This window comes from Quercus suber, unplaced genomic scaffold, assembly GCF_002906115.3.
Source record: "Quercus suber isolate HL8 unplaced genomic scaffold, Cork oak 2.0 scaffold_131, whole genome shotgun sequence".
Classification (NCBI taxonomy): domain Eukaryota; kingdom Viridiplantae; phylum Streptophyta; class Magnoliopsida; order Fagales; family Fagaceae; genus Quercus; species Quercus suber.
In genome coordinates this window covers 771376-796931 of record NW_027069594.1, presented here as the reverse complement: position 1 = coordinate 796931, position 25556 = coordinate 771376, and the positions used below count along the sequence as shown (strand labels likewise).

General features: G+C 31.5%; 4 protein-coding genes across 4 annotated transcripts; all 4 read left to right on the top strand.

The window, feature by feature from the left end:
- Positions 1–3968: 3968 nt before the first annotated feature.
- LOC136068720 (beta-galactosidase 15) lies at positions 3969–5348 on the top strand (the record flags this gene model as incomplete). Its single annotated transcript, XM_065776242.1, has 5 exons — positions 3969–4136; positions 4594–4765; positions 4898–4962; positions 5056–5094; positions 5286–5348. Coding segments are annotated over exons 1-5 (507 nt in total), but the record flags the coding sequence as incomplete, so codon positions are not given.
- A 12-nt stretch (positions 5349–5360) lies between these two features.
- LOC112034117 (beta-galactosidase) lies at positions 5361–8472 on the top strand. The gene is made up of 13 exons (XM_024066896.2): positions 5361–5429; positions 5516–5604; positions 5710–5815; positions 5942–6029; positions 6128–6246; positions 6360–6521; positions 6645–6841; positions 6925–7028; positions 7122–7231; positions 7321–7548; positions 7653–7867; positions 7964–8243; positions 8365–8472. Exons 1-13 carry the CDS (start codon positions 5361–5363, stop codon positions 8470–8472), a joined length of 1875 nt encoding a protein of 624 aa, XP_023922664.2.
- Positions 8473–11398: 2926 nt separating this feature from the next.
- On the top strand, positions 11399–19354 carry LOC112034146 (beta-galactosidase 15). Its single transcript, XM_065776269.1, has 19 exons — positions 11399–11722; positions 12254–12349; positions 12458–12570; positions 12666–12732; positions 12845–12937; positions 13167–13310; positions 14540–14628; positions 14715–14820; positions 14947–15034; positions 15323–15441; positions 15531–15698; positions 15802–15992; positions 16171–16268; positions 16935–17044; positions 17266–17379; positions 17482–17592; positions 17717–17928; positions 18031–18307; positions 19029–19354. The coding sequence occupies exons 1-19, from the start codon at positions 11546–11548 to the stop codon at positions 19137–19139; spliced, it is 2484 nt and encodes an 827-aa protein (XP_065632341.1). The 5' UTR covers positions 11399–11545; the 3' UTR covers positions 19140–19354.
- A 188-nt stretch (positions 19355–19542) lies between these two features.
- LOC112015121 (beta-galactosidase-like) lies at positions 19543–20879 on the top strand. Its single transcript, XM_065776268.1, has 4 exons — positions 19543–19570; positions 19695–19906; positions 20009–20285; positions 20562–20879. Exons 1-4 carry the CDS (start codon positions 19556–19558, stop codon positions 20670–20672), a joined length of 615 nt encoding a protein of 204 aa, XP_065632340.1. The 5' UTR covers positions 19543–19555; the 3' UTR covers positions 20673–20879.
- The last annotated feature ends 4677 nt before the right edge of the window (positions 20880–25556 follow it).

Below are 25556 nucleotides of genomic sequence, written 5' to 3'. Positions count from 1 at the left end.
TTTAGGCTCCTTCCCTAGCATGAGTTCACTCAAGAAAAAAATTATTTAGTAAATAAGTCAAACTCAAGCTCAACTTTAGGCTCGATTATTAAATGAGCCAAACTCAAACATATTAATATGTTCATGAACACGAGGGCTCGAATTAACTATATATATAATACTATGTATACTTGTTTAAAAATATGTTTATATAGACTTGAAATTGAGTTTTATAAGATTGTTAATTAGTTCATATGATATAAAATTATTATTTGTAGTTTATTCATAACGTAAACAATCTATGTGTAGTAAAACCTCATATATTTGTGAAGGAGTAAAACATTTTTTACTCATGGGTTTACTATATATAGGAAAATAATAAGTTAATCAAGTAACTTGTAAACAAGCTCGAGTTTGCTCAACATGTAAATAAACAAAGTTTGAAGACATAATCTTATTTGGTGATGAGTGTAAACTCGGCTTGTTTATAGCATACATAAAAATGGCTTTACATGCAAATACTTTGGAACTACTTCACATTTTGTTAGTATATCTTTTGTTTCTTCCTTTATGATGCATTCGTGTTGTTCTAACTCTTGCTAGTATAATCAAAGAGAATAAGAGGCCATTATTTGGTTAAAAGTATATATATATATATATATATTTCAATTGTACAATTAGTTAAAGTCCTATGCATGGTAAAATTATGATCATAAATACATGAAACATATAATTGTATTGAGAAACAATTAGCTAAATTGCATACATTTCAAAATTTTCATCTAGTGTAATATCTCTGCATTCTTAATTCTATATTTTTGTCACTAAATATTGCTTTAATCCTTAACCAATCACCATAACATTCTCTAAATTCAATAACTAAAAAAAATCCAATAAACAATTAAAAAAAAAAGAGTATATGAAAACCCTCAATTCAATAATGAAGAACAATCCAATTTTTTTAAATAATATATATATATATATAGGGTTAGGATTTGTGGCCCAAGCCCAAAACAATGAATTTGTAGAGTGTGGATGATAAAGCTAAGTTGACTGTGGAGCTCACAACGGTTGATCACAATATCCAAGTATAAACCAACATAAAAATACACGTAAAGATCAAATAAACTGAAGTCCGAAGAGACTTATGATAAATTGAATACTGGTTACAATTCTTATGGCTACAGTAAAACCTTTCTTTTTTCTCTTCTCCTCTGTTTTTTTTTTCCTCCCCCATTTATTATGAGCCCTTCTTCTTTATATAGCATCCTCCCCCATCATCCCCATCATCCACTTGTTCTTCATCTAGGTCCCTACTTGAGTGCATGTCATGTCATGTATCTTCCTTAGCTTTTTGTGAGTGGCGGTAGCTGAGGTTATACTGTTCAGGGGTCTTCTCCACATAAATGCGGCCAAAAAAGTTGCTGCAGTGCATTTAATACGGTGGTGGCAGCTTTTCCTTTTAGATATTTCTCCATTCTTCTTATCTCCAAGCGTATCCAAAACTTATCTAGACTGCTGAAATCATTAGTAAACTCATTCGAACCCCCCAGATACTTATATGACCAAGAATCTTTACATCCGAGAAGAATGATCTCTTCGAAATACTGATGCTCTCTTCAGACAGATCTTCTTCACTCCCAAGTATCCTTCTTTCGTGCGAAGTACCCTTTAACAATTTTAGCCTCTTCGGATATACAATAACCTTCACATTGGGCTCTAGGCCCACTACGTATGGTTAGGCTTTTCCCCCCACAATATATACTAGTTAAAGACCCTTGTATTGCACGGTTTTATCATAATCTTATAATATATATATTTTACTTGAATAACAATTACAAAATAAATAATTATTATAAAGAAATGGATAATGAGTTTTTAATTGCTACATCACATGATCCATGCATGCATCATGAATTGAGCTACTGCTTCATATGTGAAGCCAAATCAAAATATGTGCATGAGGCAATCCTCTTTTTAGGAATTTAATAGTGTAAAAAACTACGTAAAACAAATAATATATTTTTAATTATTTGTAAATAAAAATATTAATTGTGATAATATTTTTTATATATATAAGTACTATAATTAACATGTAATCATGCAAAAATTGTCATTTTGAAATTTGAAGGCTTTTTATATGATAATATATAATTTTTCATCATACCTGCAAGGCTACAATAACTCTCCCAAACTACTGACCTTGTATGCCTACTTTTATCAACTGATCCAATTTTATTTTGAAGAGTCTAGTCTTGATATAAGGTATGTCTTTATGGTATTAGCTAGGTATTTCACGCAACAACATTAGCATCCTGGTTTATTGAAGTATTCATCAAGAAGATTAATTTTACTTGGAAAAAAATTTATTATAAAATAAATGTATACAATTGAAGCAGATTGATACAAATTTATTATGCAAAATAACTGTATGACTATATTTGTTACCTTCAATTGTTCATTACTTATATGATCTGTTTGCTAGAATAGTGTTTCTTTGTCTTTTGCTGGTTGAATCTATAGATCTTGATAGTCATAAATTCATAATAGAGTTTCGTTTTAATCTTGCAAATGATTATAAAATATACGACCAAATTAACCGTATGCATATTTGAAAGACAATCAAGTGCATGTAAAGTGTAAAAAAATACTTGCTTGTAGTGGTGGTGATGTCTTCCATGTCAAACCACTTCTTGGAGAGGGAGTGAGAAAGTTTTTTGTTTTCAAACCAAGAGAGAGACTTCGTTTGAAAAAGAAATCAATATATAACAGCTAAAACATTAATACCTAGAAGATCTATTTGATGCAGATGGTGTTTCAATTGTAATAAAATTATCTTCTCACTTTTTATGCGGATTCTCCTTTTTGTTTAGGTGTCTCCATTTTAATTAGATTTTTTTTTTTTTTTGGGTATTCACGCTTTATCTAATTAGTTTTGGAAGGGGTATTTGACGCATATTAGTATTTTAATTATGATCAAATTCAAGTAGGATTTAGTGATATGCATAGGGCTTAATATTATGAGCAATTTGAGAACATTAAAAAAAAAAAAAAAAAAAAAAAAAAGCAATTTGAGAACGATTCTAAAGGAGAGAACAATATGAGATTGATCGAACAAAATGTAATTTTGGCTGGTTTGGCGCACAAACCAAGTAGGATACGTATTTAAAAAAATAACAACAAGAATAAAAAAATTTAAAAAATTTGATACTTATTATTACTTTATCTAAAACTAATGTTCACAGCGTAGTTTGTTATTTATCCAAAAAAAAAAAAAAAGAATTTGATATAAACGACTACTTATTGTTACTTTATTTAAAGAAGTTGATAATAACAAAACAACTTATCTTTATTTTATTTAAAGAAGTTTTTTTTTGAGAAGATTTATTTAAAGAAGTACTTTTTGTTAAAAAATACTACAAAAGCTTAATTGTTGATGATATCAATATTTTTTTCCCACTTCACGTATATTTATAGTTTTTTTATGGGATAAGCTTTTTTATTTTGTTTTGAGAAAGCTTTTATGGGATAACGTTGTAACCATCCTAAACTTCCTTCTTCATTTTTTAATTTTTTTTTAAAATAAAAAAATAACTTACGTACAATATGATAGTTGTGGAAGGCTTGGGTTTAAGTTAAACTTTCTATCAACTAAAAGGTATAGTGAACAAAAAAAACCTAAAATATATGCATGACAATTAATTAGGTGACAATATGAGAAAATGTTAAGAGTACGATTAGATGAAGAATTTGGATTGAAACAAATTAAGATTCTTTTTTATCAACTTATAAAATTTGTTACCATACGTGATTGAAACGAGATTTAGGGGGAAATTTATTTATCATATCTTAGCTGGATAATATTATGGATATTGGATAATAACAATAGATCAGTTACACTAGGATTTTTTTGTTAAGATTTTCCTCCCTCTATAAATATAATAGGTGATTCAATGAATCAATCATAGTAATCAATCGTTCACAGCAACATGGCTGCTTCACAAAAAATTTTCTCTGCTATCTGCTTCTGTTTTTTCCTCCTCGCTCTTTGCACTTCTGCCTATGAGGTTTCTCATGATGGAAGAGCAATCACCATTGACGGCGCACGTAGGGTTTTGATTTCTGGCTCAATTCATTACCCTCGAAGCACTCCTGGGGTACGTACTATTTCATTTTATTTTGTTTACTATCATGAATTGCTAATATATATATATATATATATATGATATGAATAACATTAGTAATATCCTTGTGAATTTTTAGTTTTGGGTTGTTTTATAAAAAAAACTTAACATGTTGTGCGTTAGGTTGATTATTTTCTCATATATAGTCATAGTTTGGAGTAAACTTGTAGTGGGTCATAGTTCAAACTATATATTCATTAAAAAACAGAAAAAAGAAAAGAAAAGAAAAGATGTGTACCTTAACTAGATGGTGATGCATAAGTGATTAAGCCATATTCATCTATATATGTTAGCGTTAGGATTTACTCCTACTAGTTAGGAATGACACATTCGTTGATTGCTTCTTTTGATAGTAGGGTTTTTGTAACTACTTATTAGTAAAATTGTACAGATTATGATTCTAACATGTACTTTATTTGTGATTTCTTAGATGTGGCCCGACCTAATAAAGAAAGCAAAAGAAGGTGGACTAGATATGATTGAGACTTATGTGTTTTGGAATGCCCATGAGCCATCTCGTCGCGAGTATGATTTTTCCGATAACCTTGATTTCATAAGGTTTTTCAAAACCGTTCAAGATGAAGGACTCTATGTTTTTCTTCGTATTGGGCCTTATATTTGTGGCGAATGGAACTATGGGTATATTTTAATTTTCTTTTTTTAACATCATGATATTTTTTATTATTCTTATGATAATTAAAATTTTCTAATATGGATTTGATAATTTCCTAGAGGGTTACCTGTTTGGTTGCATAATATGCCTGGTATTGAGCTCCGGACTGCAAATAGTGTATTTATGGTAACTTCTATAATTCTCATTGGATTATTGTTATGATTAATTTTTTGTGTACTTTCTAATATATATGTTTTTATTTATTTTTTTTATAAATAGAATGAGATGCAAAATTTTACAACCATGATAGTTAATATGGTTAAAAACGAGAAGCTTTTTGCATCACAAGGAGGTCCAATTATTCTTGCTCAGGTATATATCTGAATTTAGTTATTTTAGTTTTTCTCTCCATGAGATATGAATATTTACCATACATCTTTATGGTTTCTCTTCTGGTGATCCAATTGTTTGTTGTACTAAAATTTGTTTTTATTTTTATTTTTATTTAGATTGAGAATGAATATGGAAATGTAATGACATCTTATGGAGATGCTGGAAAAGCATACATTGATTGGTGTGCAAATATGGCTGAATCACTTCAAATAGGAGTTCCATGGGTTATGTGTCAACAAAGCGATGCTCCACAACCAATGGTAGTATTTTTTTTTTTTTTTTTGATATATATTATAAATAACTATACAGTAGTTTTAGAATTTACTAATTAACTGTCATTTATTAGATCAATACATGCAATGGATTCTACTGTGATTCATTCACTCCAAATAATCCTAATAGTCCCAAAATCTGGACTGAGAATTGGACTGGCTGGTGAGTATTATACTTTGTATTTAGTTGAATAATTATTATTATTTTCATGTATTAATGTAATTAATTAAAATATATTGTTAAAATTTTCTTATGAATTAATTATAGGTTTAAGAGTTGGGGTGACAAAGATCCACACAGAACTGCTGAGGATGTTGCTTTTGCTGTAGCAAGGTTTTTCCAAAATGGAGGCACACTTCAAAATTATTATATGGTTAGTACTTATTATTAATTATTGAGTTTGAAATTTCGAATGAATATGTTCATTTATTTATTACAAATTAATGAACTATCTTAGTTTATATAGCAACTGATGAAAATGATTGTTGTTTTTATTTAGTACCACGGTGGCACTAATTTTGGTCGCACAGCTGGTGGCCCCTACATTACCACTTCATATGATTATGATGCTCCTCTTGATGAATATGGTGACTATATATTTTATTTTACATTAAGATTTTTTATTTTTATACATATCTAATTTTAAATAAGTTATACCATAATTCTTTATTTATCAAAATCACAGGAAATTTAAATCAACCAAAATGGGGGCACTTGAAACAACTGCATGCAGTTTTGAAGTCAATGGAGATGACTCTTACTCATGGGAATGTTTCTACCATGGACTTCAACAATTCTGTTTCGGTAAGACACACACTATTTTATTTATTTAATATAAAAATGGGTCATGGTAATGAGTACTCTATAAAAATATGTATTTCTGTAGAAAAATTTGACATATTATATATCTGAATTAGGCCACTATATATGCAACCAATGAATCTTCAAGTTGCTTTTTGGGGAATGCAAACAGTACCACCGATGCTACAATCAATTTTCAAGGGAATCAATATATGGTTCCAGCTTGGTCTGTTACCATCCTTCCAGATTGTAAAAATGAAGTATACAATACAGCAAAGGTAATTTATATATTAATATATATTATACCTGTTTTTTATTTATTTACTATAAAGTGTTTATGATATAGTAAAAGAATAATATTTGTGATTAACTAACATAGAATAATAATTATATGATTATAGGTGAATACTCAAACTTCAGTGATGGTAAAGACAGCAAACAAAGCAGAGAATGAAGGTGCAACTCTTAGTTGGTCGTGGAGGCCTGAGATTCTTAAGGATACTGTATTTCAAAGAAAACGATATGTTTCAGCACACCAACTCATTGATCAAAAAGCTGCTACTAATGACACTAGTGATTATTTGTGGTACATTACAAGGTAAACGACTTAACTTTTATTTATTTATTTTTTCATTTATTGATCAATTTTTTTATTAATCAGTTTTTTTTTTTAATTAATAGTGTGGATATTAAAGAATATGATCCAATTTGGAGTCATGAAATGTCCCTCAAAGTAAATGGCAGCGGACAAATCATTCATGCATATGTCAATGGAAAATATATTGGTAATAAGTGATTCAATTCTTTAACTATTTTTAATATTTCAAGTTTTAATTGCGAGTTTAAATGGTTATTTATTTTAATTTTATTGAAATTAGGATCTGAGTGGGCCAAGTATGGAGTTTCTAATTCTGTATTTGAGCAAAAGGTGCAACTAAATCCAGGAAGAAATCAAATTGCGTTGCTTAGTGTTACAGTCGGTTTAGCAGTAAGTTTGATTTTAAAATTTTTTTTTATATGGATTAAGGTTTGATTTTTGGTGTCTCTTTGTTAATTAAATAATTTTAATGTAAACAGAATTATGGGCCAATGTTTGATATGATACAAACGGGCCTTCCTGGACCTGTTCAATTGGTAGTACAAAAAGGAGACGAGACAATTATTAAAGATTTATCTTCATATAAATGGACTTACAAGGTTGGATTGAAAGGGTTGGAAGATAAGTTTTATGATTTGGATTCACACCAAGCTTGGAAATGGCAAGCCCAACAATTTCCTATCAATAGGACTTTCACTTGGTATAAGGTAATTGTACAATTTTTTTTTTAATTTAAATTTACTACTATTTACTTGTTTTATTGTTGTATTATTCAAGTTATTTACTTATTTACTTATATTTTTTTTTTCAGGCCACATTTAAAGCTCCTTTGGGCACAGATCCAATAGTTTTAGATTTACAAGGAATGGGTAAAGGTTTTGCTTGGGTTAATGGCTTTAATATTGGGCGATATTGGCCAACTTATATTGCCGATGAGGATGGTTGTGATGTTGAAGTTTGTGATTATCGTGGTACATATGGTAGCTCAAAATGTTTAACCAATTGTGGCCAAGCTACACAAAGATGGTGAGAGTATTTATATTTTTATATTTTGGGATTTTGAAAATTGATTTTATTTTTCTAAATTTTAAGATGTAATTTATTTATTTATTTTTGTTATAGGTATCATGTTCCACGATCATTAATTAAAGATGATGAAAATACATTGGTATTGTTTGAGGAATTTGGTGGTAACCCATCATCAGTCAGTTTTCAAACAATCACAATTGGAAGTGTGTGTGGCAACGCAAATGAGAGTAATAATACATTGGAATTGTCATGCAATGAACGTCCAATTTCATCAATTAAATTTGCTAGTTTTGGTACTCCACAAGGTACTTGTGGATCATTTCAGAAAGGTAGCTGTGAAGCAACAAAAGATGCATTGTCTATCCTCCAAAATGTATGTAAATTTTTTAGATGTTTATTTTTATTATCTTTTACTTATATATATATATATATATTCATTTTCATGTGAAGATTATATAATATTAACCAAATTTTTGTTTTAATTAATTTTGTAGGCATGTGTTGGTAAGAATACTTGCACAATTGAGGTTTCTGAAGAGACATTTGGAGCAGTAGATTGTGGTGGAGTCCCCAAAAGACTAGCTGTGGAGGCTGTGTGCTAAATTTTTTATTTATGTTTTTAATTTTAGGTCTTGGGTTTCTAAGAAAAAAAAAAAAGGTCTTGGGTCATAAATTATGTGGTTTTGTTTGGTAGTTAGGGTTTGGGAGTAAGGGTTAGGGAGTTCAATTTCCTCATTTAGTACTGTTTACTTTGTTAAACAAATTAGTAATTGAAATCGTTTTTATGTGTTATATTTCTTGTGGGATTTTTTTTTTCCTCTGCAATATGGAAATTACCTATATCGCTTGATTTTTCTTAAAACAAGAATTTTTCTGATGCAGTTGCAGTAATTTATTTTACAATCTATCAGACAAATCTAACTATGTAACACAAAGAATCAGTGACCCCAATTAAAATATAATCATTATTAAATATGATAAAACTAATAGAGGTCTTCACGAAATTATTCTTCTACAAAAGGGTATTGGAGTTTTCAACAGGGTAAATAATTTTCTATCAATTGGTTTACTAGTTTATTTCCCTTACAAAAATTACAGTAGCACAGCAGCTTCCTATTACCTTTAGCAGTTTTAGGAAATCAGGGATTGGGCTTGAAATGGGCTTTGAGTCTTAGGAGCTGAACAGTTGGGCTTGTCATCGAGCTGAAATTCTAATGCTAAAAATTGGGGTTTTTTGTAGATAGATCACAAAACTCTGATATAGACCAGTACAAAATAGAATGTCTACTTAAAATATAGGAACCTAAATAGTTGGTATAAAATGAGGTATCAACAAGGATTACATTGAAATGAAAAAATAAAAATTCTATAGGGACGAAAATGAAAACATGTTAAAGTTAAACGATTTAATTTGTAATTTAACTTTCTTAATCATTATTGGACAGTAAAAAAATCTATTTTGAGATGCAAGAGTCAAAAAGACCATTAAATTTAATGGTTGAAAGTGATATATTTGGAGGTACTTTATTATCTTTGTGAATCAATCAAACCTTTTTTTTTTTTCTCAAAATTAACCACACTCAAACTCCATGGGTTGTATGATATACAAATTCTAGGCCACATTCCATCACAGCCAAAATTTTCCTAAACCGAAGGAAATAATTTATGGGGTTTGCATAGATGTAAACATGTAATTTTAGATCAAAGTGATAATTGTGTCACCATATACTATAAATTATCAAAATCTAATTTAACATATTGTGTTTGGATTTGATCTAATGGCAGGGAGAGTTTGTCAAAGTATGAAATTCCAAATTGATTTATCCACATCTTTTACAAATAATCTTAGGGGCCAGGGCCAATAGAAGCGCTCCTTGCATGCCTCTGAATCAAGACGTGTAATGGTGTCACCCTATAGTAGTATAAAAACCTTCTTTAACGTAGTGTATTTATTTTTATCTGTGTATTTTGGATTTGATCTAATGGCAAAGTTTCTCAAAGTATGAAATTCCAAAACTGTTTAGCCACATAGTTTTATGGAATAATAAAAAAGACTTCTAATCATTGTTGTATTTCTCTGGATATGTTGTCAAAGATTTTGCTAAGGAGGATTATGATGCTAAATTTGTGGATAAAATTTTTGAAATTAATACCGCTCGAATTTGATAATGGATAAAGTTTGTATACAAATTTGGTTGTAACTCTTTTCAAAAAAAAAAAAATTGGATTTGATCTAATGGCAGGGAGAGTTTGTCAAAGTATGAAATTCCAAATTGATTTATCCACATCTTTTACAAATAATCTTATGGGCCAGGGCCAATAGAAACCTTCTTTGCATGCCTCTGAATCAAGACGTGTAATGGTGTCACCCTATAGTAGTATAAAAACCTTCTTTAACGTAGTGTATTTATTTTTATCTGCGTATTTTGGATTTGATCTAATGGCAAAGTTTCTCAAAGTATGAAATTCCAAAACTGTTTAGCCACATAGTTTTATGGAATAATAAAAAAGACTTCTAATCATTGTTGTATTTCTCTGGATATGTTGTCAAAGATTTTGCTGAGGAGGATTATGATGCTAAATTTGTGGATAAAAATTTTGAAATTAATACCGCTCAAATTTGATAATGGATAAAGTTTGTATACAAATTTGGTTGCAACTCTTTTCAAAAAAAAAAAAAAAAAACTTGGTTGTAACTAGTGACTATAACTTTCACTTAAAACATTAATGTGATTATATATTTTGAAAATCTAACAGTTAGATTATATATTTTTTATGTTCTTAATTCACATATCAAGTTTTGTGTTAATTGGATGTTATTTACTATTCAATCTATAAACTTATTTTTTATGCATAATTTTAGACAACAAAAACTTGAAATTTAAACATTTGATTGATGACATAACTATTGATTTTTTATTTTTTATTTTTTGGGAATTTTACTAGCATGAAAGATATAAGAAGAAAATGTAATTAATGGTTGATTTATCAATATTCACATCTAATATAAAAAAATATAAGTGGAGTTATAGTCATTGGCTATAATCAAGAAACTTTCTCATTTTGATAAATAAATTTCTCAAAGATGTTGGCCTCTTCTTTAACCAAAAAAGTTTTTTTTTTTTTTAATCAATACAATATTACAAGTGGGAGACAATTCTCGTAATTCTAAAGCTGTGATTCATGGAAGCAAGGCAACATAAATTTAGTCCTTGACCACGGTCCATTGCAATTTTTAACCATGTGGGTGGAGTCTATTACGCAAGAACTACACAGTTTTGCTTGGTTGAATTGAAATTTAAAACCTCTGAACGAGTCATTGGGTATCCTTGAATTGTGTTCAATCCGCTTTCATCTACACTTGTTCTAATATGAGAGAAATTATTAGATCCACCGAGAGGTTCGTTGAAGTGGTCATCTTAATCAATGAAATAATGCCATTTATACAAATGCGCGAGTTAGATTCTTAATCAGAACAACAGTTAAAAATAAAAAACTACTAAGTGATGTCATATTTGTATAAATAGCAGTGTTTTATTATTTAGAAGTACCAAAAGGACTACTTTAGCAACTCTTGATGAACCTAATAATTTCTCCTAATATAAACATTTGCTTGTGATATAAATATCTGGTTTTAGCTACACATTTTTGGTTTAGTTATAGTCAGGGATCAAAATGCAATGCATTTGGATTAACAATAAACTTCTACCTATTTTAGCCTTGCTATGCTCATGTCTTTCAGTATTAGCAGCAGGCACCAGTGTTTCCTATGATTCAAGTGCCATTATTATCAATGGTGAAAGGCGAGTTATTTTTTCTGGCTCAATTCATTATACACGCAGCACCCCAGAGGTATCCTAAATTTCTCTATTATTTTCGGAGTAAATTCTAGAATGGCATTGTCTTGTAAAACCGGATGAATTACTATTACTGTTCTTATTTTCTTTTCAGAACTCGACTTAGATATCGGTTTTTATATGGACATACTTTTTGCTAACACACTTTAACAGAACTTCTATATTTGCCAATATGTGATTGTATTACATTACTTACACATGAGAACCACCTCACTGATACTTTTAAAAGTCAATCTAATCATTACTTGACACGTGTACTAATTATGACAAAGTACGTGTAAGAGTGTGTATTTTTAGACTTTTTGATCAAGTGGTTTGATAGAAGGTAAACTTGATGCAATTGAAATTGAACATATATCAAATTTAACCTTATAGTTTCAAAATTATAGGATTTCATTTGTTACACTTACACTATAAACTATATAGCTACGGAAAGTAACTTAAGCTTGCTCTTCCAATGTATGGGTAAAGATGTTTCCATATACTTTGTACAACATAATATATACAATCTCCATGCTGGTTACAGATGTGGCCGGATTTGATTCAAAAGGCAAAAGAAGGGGGACTTGATGCAATTGAAACGTATGTGTTCTGGGACCAGCATGAACCCCAGCGTCGAAAGGTTGGCATTGGTTTTAAGTTTTAGCTTTTAAACACCAATTTTATCTCAAGGAAATAAACTTTCAAGCCCAACCATTTGTTCTGATATTCGTTTTTCGCTTTGTCCTAGTACGATTTCTCGGGAAAACTAGACTTCATAAAGTTTTTCAAGCTGGTTCAAGAAGCTGGACTATATGCCTTTCTGCGAATTGGTCCCTATGTTTGTGCTGAACGGAATTATGGGTAAACCTTTTGTGCGTCTTGTAAATTTTCTAACTTTACTAAGTACCTAATAAAGAGTGTCACTTAAATACACATCTTTAATTTTTGCTCACCAGAGGTTTCCCAGTGTGGCTACATAATTTGCCGGGTATTCAACTGAGGACAGACAATAAAATTTTCAAGGTTAAGACTTTAATAAATTTGCCTCATATTTGTTCTTACTTGGTTCCATGGAAATAATAATATTGAATTTTGGTAGCAAGAATCTAAATTCTATGTTTTTTTTAACATGCAGGATGAAATGCAAACTTTCACTACCAAGATAGTGGACTCGTGCAAAGAAGCAAAGCTGTTTGCACCACAAGGAGGTCCCATAATATTTGCACAGGTTTCATCTAAGAATAATGCCAAATCTACTATCAATTTTAGTAGACAAGTTTACAAACTCATGCAGTTACATTTTTGTGGTTGGTGACTTAAGTAATAAATAAAATTTGTAATATCACCTAATTGTAGCAATCCGATTATTCTTCTTTTCTCCTATTCCAATGGAGAACATTGATACTAATTAGCATAAACCTTTTTCCTGAATTTGAATTCAATTTCAAACATCACAGATTGAGAACGAATATGGAAATATTATGAAACCTTATGGAGAAGCAGGGAAATCATACATTCAATGGTGTGCAAATATGGCTCTATCCCTCAACATAGGTGTCCCTTGGATTATGTGCCAGCAGAGTGACGCCCCGCAATCCATGGTATTTCATTTTTCTATCTTCATTGAAACATAACTAGTAGTATATAGCATCAAACTTAGAAAAACTGTTGAAAAGGTTGATGTAACTTTTATTTTATTTCATAAAAAAAAAAAAAAAACAAAATTTTCCTGTTCCCTCTTACAGATAAACACATGCTACCAATTTTATCTCAAGGAAATAAACTTTCAAGCCCAACCATTTGTTCTGATATTCGTTTTTCGCTTTGTCCTAGTACGATTTCTCGGGAAAACTAGACTTCATAAAGTTTTTCAAGCTGGTTCAAGAAGCTGGACTATATGCCTTTCTGCGAATTGGTCCCTATGTTTGTGCTGAACGGAATTATGGGTAAACCTTTTGTGCGTCTTGTAAATTTTCTAACTTTACTAAGTACCTAATAAAGAGTGTCACTTAAATACACATCTTTAATTTTTGCTCACCAGAGGTTTCCCAGTGTGGCTACATAATTTGCCGGGTATTCAACTGAGGACAGACAATAAAATTTTCAAGGTTAAGACTTTAATAAATTTGCCTCATATTTGTTCTTACTTGGTTCCATGGAAATAATAATATTGAATTTTGGTAGCAAGAATCTAAATTCTATGTTTTTTTTAACATGCAGGATGAAATGCAAACTTTCACTACCAAGATAGTGGACTCGTGCAAAGAAGCAAAGCTGTTTGCACCACAAGGAGGTCCCATAATATTTGCACAGGTTTCATCTAAGAATAATGCCAAATCTACTATCAATTTTAGTAGACAAGTTTACAAACTCATGCAGTTACATTTTTGTGGTTGGTGACTTAAGTAATAAATAAAATTTGTAATATCACCTAATTGTAGCAATCCGATTATTCTTCTTTTCTCCTATTCCAATGGAGAACATTGATACTAATTAGCATAAACCTTTTTCCTGAATTTGAATTCAATTTCAAACATCACAGATTGAGAACGAATATGGAAATATTATGAAACCTTATGGAGAAGCAGGGAAATCATACATTCAATGGTGTGCAAATATGGCTCTATCCCTCAACATAGGTGTCCCTTGGATTATGTGCCAGCAGAGTGACGCCCCGCAATCCATGGTATTTCATTTTTCTATCTTCATTGAAACATAACTAGTAGTATATAGCATCAAACTTAGAAAAACTGTTGAAAAGGTTGATGTAACTTTTATTTTATTTCATAAAAAAAAAAAAAAAACAAAATTTTCCTGTTCCCTCTTACAGATAAACACATGCAATGGGTTCTACTGCGATGACTTTAAGCCAAACAATCCAAAAAGTCCCAAAATGTGGACAGAAAACTGGACTGGATGGTAAATCTTCTTGCTTTACATTTTTTTTTTTTTTTTTTTGTGTGGATGTACTACCAGAGCTCAATTAGTATGTAAATTCCTTTAAGGTACAAGACATGGGGTGGCAAGGATCCCTATCGAGCTGCTGAAGACGTGGCATTTGCTGTAGCTCGCTTTTTCCAAGCTGGAGGGGTCTTTCAAAATTATTACATGGTTGATTACTTTGTTAATCCAAACTCAAAACTCTCGCACCTTAATTTGTATCTTGCAGTTGAGATTCTACGATGAGCAGTTTTAAGCTCAATTTATTGACACATTCTTTTACTTCCTTCACTTCAGTATCATGGAGGCACCAACTTTGGACGCACATCAGGAGGGCCATTCATTGTAACATCATATGAATATCATGCACCACTTGATGAATTTGGTAATCAAAGAACCAAATAAAATAAAATTTTTCTGTACATGAGAATAGTGGAATTTTTCTAGATATGATTGTACTTTTTTCCATCTTATTTCTTATTTCAAATAAACAAACGAAGATAAATTTTCGTATACCAGCACTTAATAAGTATAACAACATTTTTAATTTGCATCAAGGTCAATATTTGAGACACTTTAACTCCTAAACTAAATGAATATTAATAGTGATTTGAAATCAATTATCAAGATATCTGCACAATAGATTGTTCACGTTCATTTAAAAAAATTTCAGGGAATTTGAATCAGCCCAAGTGGGGACATCTTAAGCAACTTCATGCAGCTATTAAATCGGGAGAGAAGGTTCTCACAAATAGCTCCTCATCAACCAAGCAGATTGGTAATGGAACTGATGTAGGTGACTGAATTGAACTGAAACTTTTTGCTAATCTTTTTATATCCCAGTAAATGGAGTAATATTGATATATTAATTTTGTTATCAGCTAACTACGTACGTTAGCAATTCTACCGGGCAAAAATTTTGTTTCCTAAGCAATGTGAACCTGGAAGATGCTAATGTTGATTTGCAAAAAGATGGCAAGTATTTTGTGCCTGCTTGGTCTGTTAGCATTCTTGATGGTTGCAACAAGGAAATTTACAACACTGCAAAGGTGAAAGAAAGGGATTGACTAGCTTTTCGTCTAGTGAATTCTATTTGTCCCACAAGTCTTTCAAGTACGTAACCATACTAATTATGTATGTTATTCTCTACAGGTTAACACGCAGACCTCTTTGATGGAAAAGAAATCAGATGGGACTGAGAATTCTACAAAACTCTCTTGGAGTTGGGTACCAGAATCCATGAACGACACCCTCTCAGGAAAGGGAAGCTTTACAGGCACAAAGCTTCTTGAACAAAAGGCAGCAACTGTTGATGTGAGTGATTACTTGTGGTATATGACTAGGTAAGATTTTAATTCGGATTTTATCTGCTTTGAAACATCAAAAAATGGTATATGCTAGGCCTAAAGATCATTGGCAAGTAAACAAAGATACAGCTATACCTTAAAAAAATTGAAACTTCTAAAAAAATTTACATAAACACATAAAGAAAAAATGACTTTCTATATCTTTATGACGCAGTGTTGACATTGATAATGTGACGCAATGGACCGATGTAAAATTGCATGTGAACACAACAGGCCATGTACTTCATGCCTATGTTAATCAACAGCTGATAGGTACTTCCAATTTGGTAAAATGCATTTCAATTTGTATGATAGATAGTTCACATTTTTGCTGTTTAATTAATACTTATTTAATCTTTTATTCTTAATTTTGATGTCAGGTTCACAATGGGAAGCTAGAGGCAATTATCGTTTCGTCTACAAAACTCTCTTGGAGTTGGGTACCAGAATCCATGAACGACACCCTCTCAGGAAAGGGAAGCTTTACAGGCACAAAGCTTCTTGAACAAAAGGCAGCAACTGTTGATGTGAGTGATTACTTGTGGTATATGACTAGGTAAGATTTTAATTCGGATTTTATCTGCTTTGAAACATCAAAAAATGGTATATGCTAGGCCTAAAGATCATTGGCAAGTAAACAAAGATACAGCTATACCTTAAAAAAATTGAAACTTCTAAAAAAATTTACATAAACACATAAAGAAAAAATGACTTTCTATATCTTTATGACGCAGTGTTGACATTGATAATGTGACGCAATGGACCGATGTAAAATTGCATGTGAACACAACAGGCCATGTACTTCATGCCTATGTTAATCAACAGCTGATAGGTACTTCCAATTTGGTAAAATGCATTTCAATTTGTATGATAGATAGTTCACATTTTTGCTGTTTAATTAATACTTATTTAATCTTTTATTCTTAATTTTGATGTCAGGTTCACAATGGGAAGCTAGAGGCAATTATCGTTTCGTATTTGAGCAACCTGTCACCCTGAAATCTGGGACTAATATTATAAGTCTCCTCAGTGCCACAGTTGGTCTGCAGGCAAGTTTTTAACTTAGTTGTTGACATAATATGATGAAGATAATGCGGCAACCTTCCTTTAAATGATATTGAGTTTATAAATTTACATAGTTTCCTCATTGATCTATTCTATTCGTAGACTAACATAAAAGAATCATAAAGATCACACATTATACCTTTGACATGAATAGCTAAAACATAAATATGGACATGGGCAAGTTTTAACACATTTATATGGGCAGAATTATGGTTCATTTTTTGATTTGACGCCAACTGGGATCGCTGGAGGCCCAGTTCAATTGATTGGAAAGGGAAATGTTGTAAAAGATTTATCATCAAATCAATGGTCTTACAAGGTACATTTTTGTAGAGAATTAATGGTTTTTGGGCTGCATGGCTTTGTACTAATTTGTATGATTAGTCACCACCATTTGACATTTTTTTTTCTTTCAATAAAGGTTGGGTTGAATGGTGAGGACCGAAGACTCTATGATGTGCACTCACCATCTGGCAGCAATTGGACTCTAAATAATAGACTTTCAAAGCGTGTACCTATGATGTGGTACAAGGTTATTACTCCATCTCATTGGCTTAAGATAAGAGGGAATTTGAATAGGAAATGAATGTTTGAATTGTTTTTCGGTGATTGGTGGCACATTAATTTAAAAGTTTTATGTATTGTGTTGTGTTCAGACCGAATTCAAGGCACCTTCGGGCACAGACCCTGTGGTGGTGGACTTGAAAGGCATGGGTAAAGGGCAGGCGTGGGTGAATGGACAAAGCATTGGGCGTTTTTGGCCTGCATACATTGCCGATAAGACAGGATGTAGCCAAACATGTGATTATCGGGGACGATATCACACAGGCAATTGCATGTCAAATTGTGCTCATCCTACTCAAAGATGGTATATAACATAACTTCAACAAAATCTAGCTTTGCCAATGAAACAGCAAAACAAAAATCCCAATTAATAAAATAGTAATTTCATATTTATTATTTGTCTCAGGTACCACATCCCAAGATCATTCCTCAATAATGGTGAAAACACATTGATTTTGTTTGAGGAGATAGGCGGAACTCCTTCACCAGTGTCTTTCCAGACCGTCACGATTGGAACTTTATGTGGGAGTGCATATGAAGGTAACTTGTTCGAAATGTCATGTCAAACGGGACACACAATTTCTGAAATCCAATTTGCTAGCTTTGGAGACCCACAAGGCACATGCGGATCATTCAAGAAGGGTTCTTGTGAGGCCGCCAATAGCCTATCTGCTATACAAAAGGTAATCAATTAAACATATATATTCTTAGTGTCGCATTGCTACAAACTTGGTTAGATCTTTACGCTACAATCAATCATTGAATCATATGTTTCATTGTTTTGTCATGTACAATGCACCTGAGTTATTTAAAATGATTGTATACAATCACTTATGTGTTTAGTAAGTTATGTACAATACACACGACAGAGACGCATGTCATCTTTTTATTGTTAGTTGAAGCATAAAAATTCAACTTAGTTTTTAGTTAAACTTTGTTAATTACCAAAGATATAATAACATAATATGTGAAAGGACCAAATTTAGCTCCAAACTACTATGTGACGTTGTTGTAAACAGGAAAAATAAAATATAAATTGATAGTTTAGTATTCAGCAAAAAAAAAAAAAAAATGATAGTTTAACCAATTAGTGATGACAAGCTGTAGTTGAATTCAACTTGAAAATCAACACCCTTATCTTCTTATACTCTTATCCACGTATAATGCAACTCCTTTTGGTGTTGTCTAAATCATAACAGACAGTTTATAAGATTATTCATATGTATATTATTTAAGTAAATTACATGATTTATTTAGAAAATCATGTGACTAAAACTATACATAGATGATCCCTTTAATCACAACATAGCGGGTTGGAGAAAGATAGCTCCAAACTAATTTGAAGTTAGGGAAATTACATCACTTTTAAGCATTTTTTTTTCAAATAATAATTTTGTCATGTAGGCCTGTGTTGGAAAAACGAATTGCTCTTTCGAAGCCTCAGAGGCTAAATTTGGATCAAGCACATGTGGCAAAACCAGTAAGCGACTACTAGTGCAAGCTGTTTGTAATTAACGAAGGAAGAAATCAACGCTGTCGTTGATAAGAGAAGGAGGTCTTCCTTTTTTTTGTTATACTTTTCCTGTTCTTGTAAATTGTAATAAGAATTGCTATGGCGTGATCCATAAAATTTTGCTTGGCTAGGAGAGCTCACGTACGAGCGCTAGTGAGTAGTGATCGTATATTTGAATTTTATGTTGCAATAAATACACTGATTTGGTCTGCTAAATTTTTTTTTTTTTTTTTGGAAAAATTTCCAACTTATAATCTCTTATTCAACCATTAAAGACTTTACCAGTTGAGTTAGCTGAAACTCACTTGGTTTGCTAAATCTTATAACAAGGTAATAACAAATATATATATATATATATATATTTTTTTTTTTGAGAAGGACAATGTCCCAAACTTAGTTATTTTCAAAGCGTGTACCTATGATGTGGTACAAGGTTATTACTCCATCTCATTGGCTTAAGATAAGAGGGAATTTGAATAGGAAATGAATGTTTGAATTGTTTTTCGGTGATTGGTGGCACATTAATTTAAAAGTTTTATGTATTGTGTTGTGTTCAGACCGAATTCAAGGCACCTTCGGGCACAGACCCTGTGGTGGTGGACTTGAAAGGCATGGGTAAAGGGCAGGCATGGGTGAATGGACAAAGCATTGGGCGTTTTTGGCCTGCATACATTGCCGATAAGACAGGATGTAGCCAAACATGTGATTATCGGGGACGATATCACACAGGCAATTGCATGTCAAATTGTGCTCATCCTACTCAAAGATGGTATATAACATAACTTCAACAAAATCTAGCTTTGCCAATGAAACAGCAAAACAAAAATCCCAATTAATAAAATAGTAATTTCGTATTTATTATTTGTCTCAGGTACCACATCCCAAGATCATTCCTCAATAATGGTGAAAACACATTGATTTTGTTTGAGGAGATAGGCGGAACTCCTTCACCAGTGTCTTTCCAGACAGTCACGATTGGAACTTTATGTGGGAGTGCATATGAAGGTAACTTGTTAGAAATGTCATGTCAAACGGGACACACAATTTCTGAAATTCAATTTGCTAGCTTTGGAGACCCACAAGGCACATGCGGATCATTCAAGAAGGGTTCTTGTGAGGCCGCCAATAGCTTATCTGCTATACAAAAGGTAATCAATTAAACATATATATTCTTAGTGTTGCTTTGCAACTCCTTTTGGTGTTGTCTAAATCATAACAGACAGTTTATAAGATTATTCATGTGTATATTATTTAAGTAAATTACATGATTTATTTAGAAAATCATGTGACTAAAACTATACATAGATGATCCCTTTAGTCACAACATAGCGGGTTGGAGAAAGATAGCTCCAAACTAATTTGAAGTTAGGGAAAATACATCACTTTTAAGCATTTTTTTTTCAAATAATAATTTTGTCATGTAGGCCTGTGTTGGAAAAACGAATTGTTCTTTCGAAGCCTCAGAGGCTAAATTTGGATCCAGCACATGTGGCAAAACCAGTAAGCGACTACTAGTGCAAGCTGTTTGTAATTAACGAAGGAAGAAATCAACGCTGTCGTTGATAAGAGAAGGAGGTCTTCCTTTTTTTTGTTATACTTTTCCTGTTCTTGTAAATTGTAATAAGAATTGCTATGGCGTGATCCATAAAATTTTGCTTGGCTAGGAGAGCTCACGTACGAGCGCTAGTGAGTAGTGATGGTATATTTGAATTTTATGTTGCAATAAATACACTGATTTGGTCTGCTAATTTTTTTTTTTTTTTTAAAAAAAAAACCCTAAAGCTTGGGGGAAAAAAATTGAAAAAAAGAAATAAATGTTTTTTTTTTTCTTCCTTTAAGCTGAAAAGGCTCATACAAAACCCTAAAGCTGAATTAAAAAGGTTTTGGGTTGGGCTTGATAGTGGAACTAAATAAATAAGAGGTGGGCTGAATTAATTATACAAATTTATTATAGGGTGATAGTGGAAATAAATAAATAAGTAGTGGGTTGAATTTATTATAGGGTGATAGTGAAAGTAAATAAATAAGTAGTGGGCTGCATTTATAGGGCTAAAAATTGTAAAAACCATTTTAAAATTGTAGGACAAATTATATATATTTTTTAAAAGAAAAAAAGAATGACGTGGCAGCTGATGTGGCATAACGTGAGAGCAGCAGCATTAAACGCTACGCTTCAGCTTTTAGTAATATATAGATTTGATGAATAATTGCAATTATGGCTGATTCAGTCCCATCCCAACTTAATTCGCTGGGTCTGGCCTATCTCGAGTAAAAATTTAACAGAATATCTCATTTTATTTTAAATAGAAGCTGCCATATTACCCACTAATAAATCAATAGTGGAGATTAAACCCCACTGCCACCTCATTAAATTTCAAGCAAAAACTAACAGAGGCCAGCCATAAGAAGAAATTTCTTGCCAAACCATCAGAGTATCAGAGAAGGTATTTCCATTTTTACTTTTGATTTCTTATTCAATCATATGTTTATGAGATGTCAAAATAATTAAAAGATTAAATTTAGGCTAAATATTATTAAATCTATGGGTTTTTTCATGTCATTGTTAATGAATTTAGGCAAATACTGTATAAGATTACAAAAGTTTTGTCATCATTCATTCATTCATTTTCATTTTTCAGTGGTAATTCACGTTGCTTGTACATTTTGATTTTATATTTAATAGTTACATGGAAGAGGAAAACAATGACGATAGTAAAAAATTGGGTACTGATTATATCCAATCTTGGCATTGAATTTGGTTTTGAATAAGAGGCATATGGCTTCTATAATGAGTGTGGAAGAAATTCTGGATTTAGTATTCATAAAGAATGGCACAATAAAAGAAAAAAAAGATGGTGTGGTGACTTCAAGAAAGTTTACTTGTTGTATAGAGAGAAATAAAGCCTCGTGTGAGAGAGATGGTGAAAATAAGTATGAATGAGCCGAAACAAGTACAGGTTGCAATGCTCATATGATAATTCGGCTTGATAAAAAGAAGGGAAAATATTTTATACATAGTCTTGAGCTCAATCATAATCATATTCTCCATATTATACATTGTGCTCACATGATGCCATCCCAACAAAAGTTCTCAAAAGCACAAGCAATGCAAATTGATTTGGCTTATGATAGTGGTATAAAATTGAAGGATTCTTATGAGTTCTTGGCAAGGCAAGTCAGTGGTAAAGATGCTCTATAAGACTAAATTAATTTAGTAATTGATTTGGTGGCTCACATGATAAGGCACATATGATAAGTTAGAGGTTAATGGGATATAGAGACATATCCTTTAGTGTCTTATCTGATTGGTCAATTGAAGAAGTGGTTTCTTAACGTAACTCCAACTTTGGTGGTAAAGCGGAGATTAAAGTAAACTAGGAAATGGGTCCTTTCTCTACCCATTTAAGGTATACAATTTTCCCCATTGTATACTGAATTTGACTGAACTAAGCATAACAACAAAAAGGGTAAAGAGAGAGAAACCAATCCTACAGAGAATTATTATTATTCACTGGATCTGAAGGGAATTGCATCAATGGATCTAGGTAAGTCTCATGACTATTTTATTGTGTTTTATATTAGTGTGAAATCCATGATAGTTCTAGATCTTGAAGTTAAAGTAGTTGTTGAATGCTTAACAACATAAAGAATTTAAAGTTTACATGCTCTTGGTTACACCAAGCAAGATCAAAAGAATTACCATTATAGTAAACGGAAACAAGAACAAAAATGTGGTGAGGCAGGGAGTTTATTTAAGCACTTTTAGAAACAAAGGAAAGAGAATCTTTTCTTTCATTGCTTACAAAGTCTACAACTGGTAGAATTGAAGCTTTTTCTACCCATCTTTGAATGGATGCAGTGAATTATTAGTTTTAAATGATTGTAAATAACCACTATTTTATAATTGTTGGAGCTAACAAGTATGAGACTTTTTGGAGCTCAAAGTTTGTAATTATTAGAGCTCATAGTTTATATTTTGTTTTATTTTTTGGAGCTTGAAGATTGTAATTGTGGAACTAACAGTTTATGCTATTTTGTTGGAGCTCAAAGTTTGTAATGGTCAAAGTTCTTTTTATCTTTAATGCTACTTTGTAGCAAACAATTAATGCTAAGAATAGTATGTTGCTGTGCTATTGGCTTGGAGGAAGAATATATATATATATACATATATATTAATCTATGTTGTTGCTGTTATAAAATCTCTAATAGGTGCCTGGTGCAGTGCTATAGCTGCTGCATAACTGGTGCAAGTGTTGTAGCTGCTACAATGCTGTAGCTACATCTTACCATTAAGACTGTTCCAAGAACTATTCTACCAAATGTTTTTGTTAAAGCTTTATTAACCTCAAATATGCTTGTACACCATAGCTGGATTATTTGTAATTTGCATTCTCTGTATCCTTGAACTATGTTAACCATGAAGAGACTTCCAACATTAATGAAAAAATTTTAGTAATCTAAAAAATATCTTGACAAAGAGGTAAATATATCTAACTGAACTTTTGGCATAAGTGAATCCATTGCAGTCGCTAACAAAGCATTTTCATGAGATACATTTGTCTTTTTTTTTCTTCTCCAAAGAAACTAAAAAATAAAAATACAAAAACTAGATAACACAACAATCTGCTACTTCAATTTGCTAGTTGGCCCTGGCATCCTTCCTTCAAAAACAATACTTCATTCATAGTTTATGCTAGTTGGCCCTGGCCTTTTTTGAAATTCTTTGAGAATTTTTCTCAAGCACTTGGCATGCCTTCTTTTTAAACCCAAAATAAAAACTATCCATTCAAAGAGCATGCCTCCTCATTACAAACAATTAAGGTAGTCATCATGAAAAACTACAAAATTACAAGACTATCCCATGTTTTGGTTCTCAATTGCTTGTACATCACAATGTCATAAATTTGATATTTAAGAAGGTATCAAATTGTTATTAGTGGGTGATGTGGCAACTCCTATTTAAGACAAAATGAAATATCCTGTTAAATTTTTATTGTAGGTAAGCCAGACCCAATTTGGATGTGTTATGATTGGTGGCTTGAATAGTGTATGTGGGAGTTCATAGTCCTTGTCTTGGAAGCATTTGTAAACCAAGTCCTTGTTGGTTTGCTTTGCTGACTTAAGAAATCCAAGTCCAACTTGGAATCTATTATTTTACACCACAACTCAACATTAGTTAGCCAACATAGTGGTATCTTGCAACAACCCTAATACACAAGCACCTTGCATATTGGAGCCATCGAAATACATATGCCATAGAGTTGTGGTTAGACTCTATATCTATTTTGCATACACCCATTGTTATTTGGATACATACACAATAAATAGATATTTACATTTCTGCTATTTTCAACAAATTGGTATTAAAGCTGCCACTTTTATAACAGGATGTAACATCACCATCCATACCAAAACTAATGGATAAGAATCCGCTGTTTACAATCAGCACACTACACTCGTTCGTGGTTCTTTGACTCACTTGCCATTAATGGGATGACTTAATTTACAATGATGAGCATATTTGTAGTGGCGACTTTGAGTGGCTATATGGCGACATTTCATGCCTTGATAGGAAAATTTTGGTAACACCAAAAACACAAGTTTTTCTACAAATGATTGTCGTAATTTTTTTTTTTTTTTTTTTTAATTTTTTAGAATCAGCTGTGTTGTGATTTAGTGACAACAAAGATCTCGTAAAAACACTTTTTTCATAACATGGTCACAAGTGGTAATATAATTGTGGTTCAAATTAACTCTCTAGACATTGTAGCCAAGAACCTCTTAAAATATTAAGAGTGATGTTAGTGATATTACAGATTTTATTATATACCAATATTTACAAACTATAGTATTATTGATCACTAAAAAAAAAAGTGCAGTTGACAGCGAAACTATTGTACATAAGCAAAGGACAAACCTTTTTTTGTTGTTTCCTTAATTTTTGGAGTCTTGCATTGAAAACAATACCAAATTGTGTGGACATGGAACTCTTGTAAGATACACAAGCATGTTCATTATATTTAGGTGTAAATGCACTTTTAGTCCCTACATTTTGACTTTTATTCATTTTAGTCCCTACATTTTATTTTTACCACTTTTAGTCTTTAAACCAATTGACGTCCTTCATTTAAGTCCTTGAAGCACTATTCTGTCACCAAACTAACGGTAAAACTGACGGATCATAAAATATAATTAAAAAAATTATTTTGCATTTTTTAAATGCCAAATTAAAAAAATAATAATTACTCAATTTCAATTATATATATATATATATATATAAAGAAAAGAAACACAAACAAACAAACAAAGCACAAACAAGAACACAGATCAAACCAACAACCAAGAACACAAATCAACCCAGCAACCAAGAACACAAATTCATATTACAACAACACAAACGAAAAAAAAAAAAAAAAAAA

Excerpts from the sequence above, each read along its gene's own strand:
- LOC112015121 (XM_065776268.1), top strand. Across the intron at positions 19,907-20,008 it reads GCTCATCCTACTCAAAGATG|GTACCACATCCCAAGATCAT; the intron begins GTATATAACATA and ends TATTTGTCTCAG. Across the intron at positions 20,286-20,561 it reads GCTTATCTGCTATACAAAAG|GCCTGTGTTGGAAAAACGAA; the intron begins GTAATCAATTAA and ends TTTGTCATGTAG.
- LOC112034117 (XM_024066896.2), top strand. The coding sequence starts at position 5,361 with ATGGCTGAATCACTTCAAATAGGAGTTCCATGGGTTATGTGTCAACAA. Across the intron at positions 6,522-6,644 it reads AAGTATACAATACAGCAAAG|GTGAATACTCAAACTTCAGT; the intron begins GTAATTTATATA and ends ATATGATTATAG. Across the intron at positions 7,232-7,320 it reads GTGTTACAGTCGGTTTAGCA|AATTATGGGCCAATGTTTGA; the intron begins GTAAGTTTGATT and ends TAATGTAAACAG.
- LOC112034146 (XM_065776269.1), top strand. The coding sequence starts at position 11,546 with ATGCAATGCATTTGGATTAACAATAAACTTCTACCTATTTTAGCCTTG. Across the intron at positions 11,723-12,253 it reads ATACACGCAGCACCCCAGAG|ATGTGGCCGGATTTGATTCA; the intron begins GTATCCTAAATT and ends TGCTGGTTACAG. Across the intron at positions 12,938-13,166 it reads GTCCCATAATATTTGCACAG|ATTGAGAACGAATATGGAAA; the intron begins GTTTCATCTAAG and ends CAAACATCACAG.